The following is a 5,190-nucleotide window of genomic DNA, read 5'->3' as shown; positions in this document are numbered from 1 at the left end:
TCGTGTTCATCTCCTACATCGTCGTCCATACCATCGATGTCTTCGGAGTTGAAGTTGAGCACGTCGTTTAAATTATCGACAGTGGCTACGAAGTAGGTGGTGGGTGGGCTTTGAATTTCTTCATCATCCGCATCCCAACCTTGTTGACCATAGTCCGACCAGGGCTCTCCTGATAAAGAGAGAGACTTTGGTGAATTCAGAATATCGCCGAAGGGCGAGTGCTGAAAGATGTCCGCGGCGGTGAACTCCATGATCGGCGCCCAATCGGGTTCGATCGGTCGGGGTGCGGAGGGCTCGGAGTCTGGAGAGGAGTCCGGCTCCTTGGAGTCACGGGCTTCGCAGAGAATAGGGCTGGTGTTCGGCTCGATCGCCGTAGAAATTGCAGCCCCCGAGGCGGTGTCTAACCACCCATCCTCGGTTGGTGTGATCGGCTCTGAGCTAGGGGTCGGAGCGGACACATGTGCGGCCTCCAGGGCATTGTTCGGCGATAGAGCTAAATCATGCCCATCGTGACAGTGCGGCACGCTCGGCTGTGGCCCGAATCCGTCGAAGATCGAGTCTCCGTGGATATCGGCTGTGTAGTTCAAACTTCCAAATCTGACCTGATGGCCAGGGGCGTAGCTTTCGATCTGCTCCAGATGGCCAAGCGAATTGGCCCGCAGTGCAAAGCCGCCGAATACGAAGATCTGTCCGGGGAGAAAAGTCTCACCCTGGATCGCATCGCTGTTGATGATCGGAGAAGCCATCGGGCCTAAAAGTGACGACACAGAGGAACTCTCAATGAAAGCACCAATGTCGGTGTCAAAACCGGCGGATCTCGGGTAGGGGGTCCCGAACTGTGCGTCTAGGTCGGATGGTAACAGGAGGCAGGGGACACGATGTTTTACCCAGGTTCGGGCCCTCTTGATGGAGGTAAAACCCTACGTCCTGCTTGATTAATATTGATGATATGGGTAGTACAAGAGTAGATCTACCACGTGATCAGAGAGGCTAAACCCTAGAAGCTAGCCTTTGGTATGATTGTTGTTCGTCCTACGGACTAAAACTCTCCGGTTTATATAGACACCGGAGAGGGCTAGGGTTACACAGAGTCGGTTACAATGGTAGGAGATCTACATATCCGTATCGCCAAGCTTGCCTTCCACGCCAAGGAAAGTCCCTTCCGGACACGGGACGAAGTCTTCAATCTTGTATCTTCATAGTCCAGGAGTCCGGCCGAAGGTATAGTCCAGCCATCCAGACACCCCCTAATCCAGGACTCCCTCACTCCCCTTGCTGGAAAGCGATTATGAAAGTTAAGGAGACATATATGGCTAGGAGGGCAGTCAAGATTAATAGTGGTAACTTGGCTAGGGTTTGGCATGACTCATGGATAGCTGTTGTGCCACTATGTGAAAAGTTCCCTATCTTGTTCAGTATATGCCAGGATCAGGATGGGACTATTGCAGATTTTGTGGCAAAAAACTATAGCCTGGGTTTCAGGCGTAGGCTGTTTGGGGAGATCAATGATCAATGGGAATGGGTGGTTTCTGAGGCGAGAAAATATGCTTTGAACAATATCCTTGATACAGTGTTTTGGAAGTTTTGCAAGAACAAGAGACTTACCACTAAATCAGTGTATAAATGGTTGGAGAGGGATTTAGCTGGTCCTAACTATAAGTGGATCTGGAAAGCTAGTATCCCATTGAAAATCAAAATATTTTTGTGGCAGCTATTCCAAAATGCTGTGCTTACCCGGGATAATTTGAGGAAGAGGAATTGGCCCGGGAATCCTGTTTGCTCTTTCTGCAAGAACATGGAAACTGCAAACCATCTATTCTTTACATGTCCTCTTGCTCGTACAGTCTGGGGGACCCTGGGACTTACGGATGGAGCATCCAGTTGCCCACGATCCCTCTGGCAAAGCTGGGCGTGGTTGTATAAGTTTTTCCCTGGTGGAAATTTTTTATATGATGATCATTGCTGCTTTGTGTTGGGGGATATGGTGTCTTCGAAACAAAGTTACTTTTGACAATTATAATGCTCGTTCTCCACTGGAGGCTGTTTTCAGTGCATGTTCTTTTATGTTGTACTGGGCAGGATTGCTGAAAGAAGAAGATATGTCGAAGTTTCAGGCGGGCGTGAAGAGATTGACGTATGTGGCAGCAACTCTGGCGGACAGGACTCAGTCGCGAGATGTGATGCGACTGGAGGATGGAGAGGGGATCCAGATCGGCTAATCTACTTGGTTTGTAGTCCACTGGGGTTTGATGCCCGTTCTGGAGTCTTATGTGTTTTTGGAGAATTGCTTCTTTCTACCCTGAGTAGGCTATGTAGTCTCTCAGGTTATGCATTATTTCGCTGGTGGTTAGGGTAGTGGCTAGTTGGTGTCGTCAGGTTTTCGTCCCATGGCAGTTGATCTGTTTTAGGGTCTTCTTGCGGTGGGTTTCCTGTCGATGCTCCAGCTCGCTCCTCCCCTTTCAATCTTATTTTGGGTTGGTTGTCTTGGAAAAACTACTGGTACATTATATTTCCGTTGATTGCAAAATTAATGGAAAGGGGTGCGAGCCCGGTTAGAAAAAAAATTAATATCATTGCATGCAATGAATTAACCACTGCAGGCCGTGCTAGGTAGTTTCAAGTCATTAAAAACATACACGCCCAACGTCTCTTATTGATTGATTTCTTTATTCATGTCAAGAAACAAGAAACGAGGTGGGATTTAATGCATCGCGCCTAATTGTTTTGAGATTATTTGATTTTCGTAAAATGACTTGTGCACCGGTATGGAGGGAGTACTGTAGATATAAATAGTTTTCTTTATAAATTTGATCAAAGTTTGTAAAATTTAATCTACATGCACTATATTATGAAATGGGGGAGTAGTATATACATGTAGTACTTGCATGCATACATTTACACACACTCAACATCTAAAAATACACATAAAAAAATCTCAACTAAAAAGGAAAAAAAGCAAACACGTGCAAAAAACAGAAGCAAGCACAAGGAAAAAGGCATGCACGTACACTAAAATTTTCATGCATTTCATCCATCCATGTGAGTGCAAGAGTCACGAAGTGGAGACATCATGGGGGCTGCATCATGCACTTAACAAGGAAAGGCAGGAAGTCGACTGAATAAATAACAGCGTCAGTCAAATCCATGGGACCTCTTACACACGTTTCATAATGCACACTGAATCAACGGCAACAAATTTGACTGATCCAAAATGAAAATTCAGTCGCCTAACATATAGCTAAAGTGAAAAACTTAATATTATTCCGTTATTCATTTCTTCGACTCTAACTAGCGCGAGCTAGCTGATCAGAGCGACCTGAAATTCCTTGGATACTCAGCTGAATGCACCATATACCGTAATAACTGAAAAAGGAAAGTAACTAAATTACGAGCAGTTTCGACGAGTTGTTTTGTGTGTGTGCGCGCGCGCCATGCAGCCTGCAGAGCCATGCATGCACACCGACAGCATTGCACGATCGGCAGCTACGCGACGCACGCCGTGGCGATGGCGACGGGCACGCCGCCTCCGGCGCCGTTGGCCCGCTTGACGAAGCGGCCCTTCATCCGCGGCCGCTTCTCGGCGTTGAGCTTGCGCACCTCGTACCGGATCTTCTTCGAGAAGAGCCGCGTCCGCCGCTTCTCCCGGTACCGCGACACCCGCGCCTCCCTGCCGCCGTCCATCCTCAGCCTCGGCGTCCCCAACCCCTCCCCGCCATGGCCAACCACTCCTCCCATCATCCAAGCGCCCTCCTGCAGCGAGTAGTAGTCGTGTGGCCAGCAGTCATCGAGCTTGACGTGCGGCCTCTCGCCGTCGGCCCACGGCGAGCTCCCCCAGTTCTCCATGATGGCCTCGTAGTTTAGATTGAGCGCGAGGCTCCTCGGGGTGAACTGGGCGTCCGCACTGGCACCGCTGCTTGCCGCGTTCTCGTCCGGTGTCCCGAGGGGCGAGTCGTAGTCGAAGTCGATGTCGAACATATCGCCGGACACCTCCGGCTTCTGCTCGAGGCCGCACGCTCGCATGGGGTCGATCTCCAGCTTGACTCGCCCGCCGTCTACGTCCATCGGCTCGATGAGGCCCAATGCCTCCATGCAGAACGGTTCCTCCTCGTCGCCGTCGTCCATGCCCGGCCGGCCAAGAAGGGCCTCCATGTCCGCGGCGAACTCCATGAGCTCGGCGTCCGTCGGGCCCAAGTTTACGAGGCTGTCGGGGAAGAACTGAACCGGCACCGGAGACGGCGTCGCAGCTGGCTTTGTCGGGTCCTCGACGATGGCACCGTCCTCATTGCAGCATGACGCGACGGCCGTCGTCGCTTCCTCGAGAGTCAGCGGCGAGCAGAGCTCCGCGAGGGCGGGGTCGAAGATGGGCACGCGGTACGGCAGCTCCTCCTCGTCGGTCTCCACGTCGCACTTCTGCTCCTCCGGCGAGTCCCCGCCGGACGCCTGCGGCACGACGAGCCGCCTCGAGAGCAGGCGCCCGACGCTCTTGGCCTGCGAGCGCGGGGTCCGCGCCTTGCGCTTGAACCACGCCGGCACGACCTCGTCGCCGCGGCGCCTCTCCCGCGGGGCCGCACCAGGGAGCAGCGGCGACGTGGGCCGCAGGCGCACCCGCTCGTGCCTCCGCGCGAGAGGGTTCGCGGAGTGCACCGAGGTGTCGCACCCCTGGCACAGGAACGCGTCGTCCGCCGCGCAGTACCACCTCGCCCGCCGCCGCAGGCAGCCGTCGCACGCCCGCGCCGCCTTGCTCCCCATCGCGCCGTCCGCCGCCTTCCCCGAGCAGCTCATCAAATGAAAACCAAAGCCGCTGGCGCGCACCTCCGCACCAAGCCAGCAGCTACTCCGTTTCACCGCCGCGTCGCGCACTGGCTGCTTGCGGTTCACTGTAGGTGCCAAAATATATTTGCGGCGAAAATATCGCGGGTCTAGGTTTATAGCAGAAGGGGCGGAGGTGGGCCCCCGGCTCGTACGCTTTACTCGTGGGCCCGCGTCGTGTGTACTTTGCGCTTTTGGTGCGTCGTTGGGCGCACTCTCGGGCCTTATCTGCGTTCTGATTGGCTGGTGGGTAATATCCATCCAGCGAGGAGGCCTCTGATTGGCTCCTGCTGGATTTTTGGTAGGGCCGTTCCGTTTGGCTACGTGACGTACGGGCCTTTCCCAGTCGCCCTCGCGGTTGCTGTGGTTTTCCTACGTCGC

General features: G+C 53.4%; 1 protein-coding gene across 1 annotated transcript; it reads right to left on the bottom strand.

Annotated features, from left to right (window-relative positions):
- Positions 1-3,235: 3,235 nt before the first annotated feature.
- LOC123150921 (zinc finger protein CONSTANS-LIKE 16) lies at positions 3,236-4,880 on the bottom strand. Its single transcript, XM_044570726.1, has one exon. It carries the CDS (start codon positions 4,780-4,782, stop codon positions 3,484-3,486), a length of 1,299 nt encoding a protein of 432 aa, XP_044426661.1. The 5' UTR covers positions 4,783-4,880; the 3' UTR covers positions 3,236-3,483.
- Positions 4,881-5,190: the final 310 nt, after the last annotated feature.

The sequence above is a fragment of the Triticum aestivum genome, chromosome 7A, assembly GCF_018294505.1.
Source record: "Triticum aestivum cultivar Chinese Spring chromosome 7A, IWGSC CS RefSeq v2.1, whole genome shotgun sequence".
In the NCBI taxonomy this organism is placed as follows: domain Eukaryota; kingdom Viridiplantae; phylum Streptophyta; class Magnoliopsida; order Poales; family Poaceae; genus Triticum; species Triticum aestivum.
Note: the sequence above shows the minus strand (reverse complement) of the source record. Positions and strands in the feature narration are given on the sequence as shown.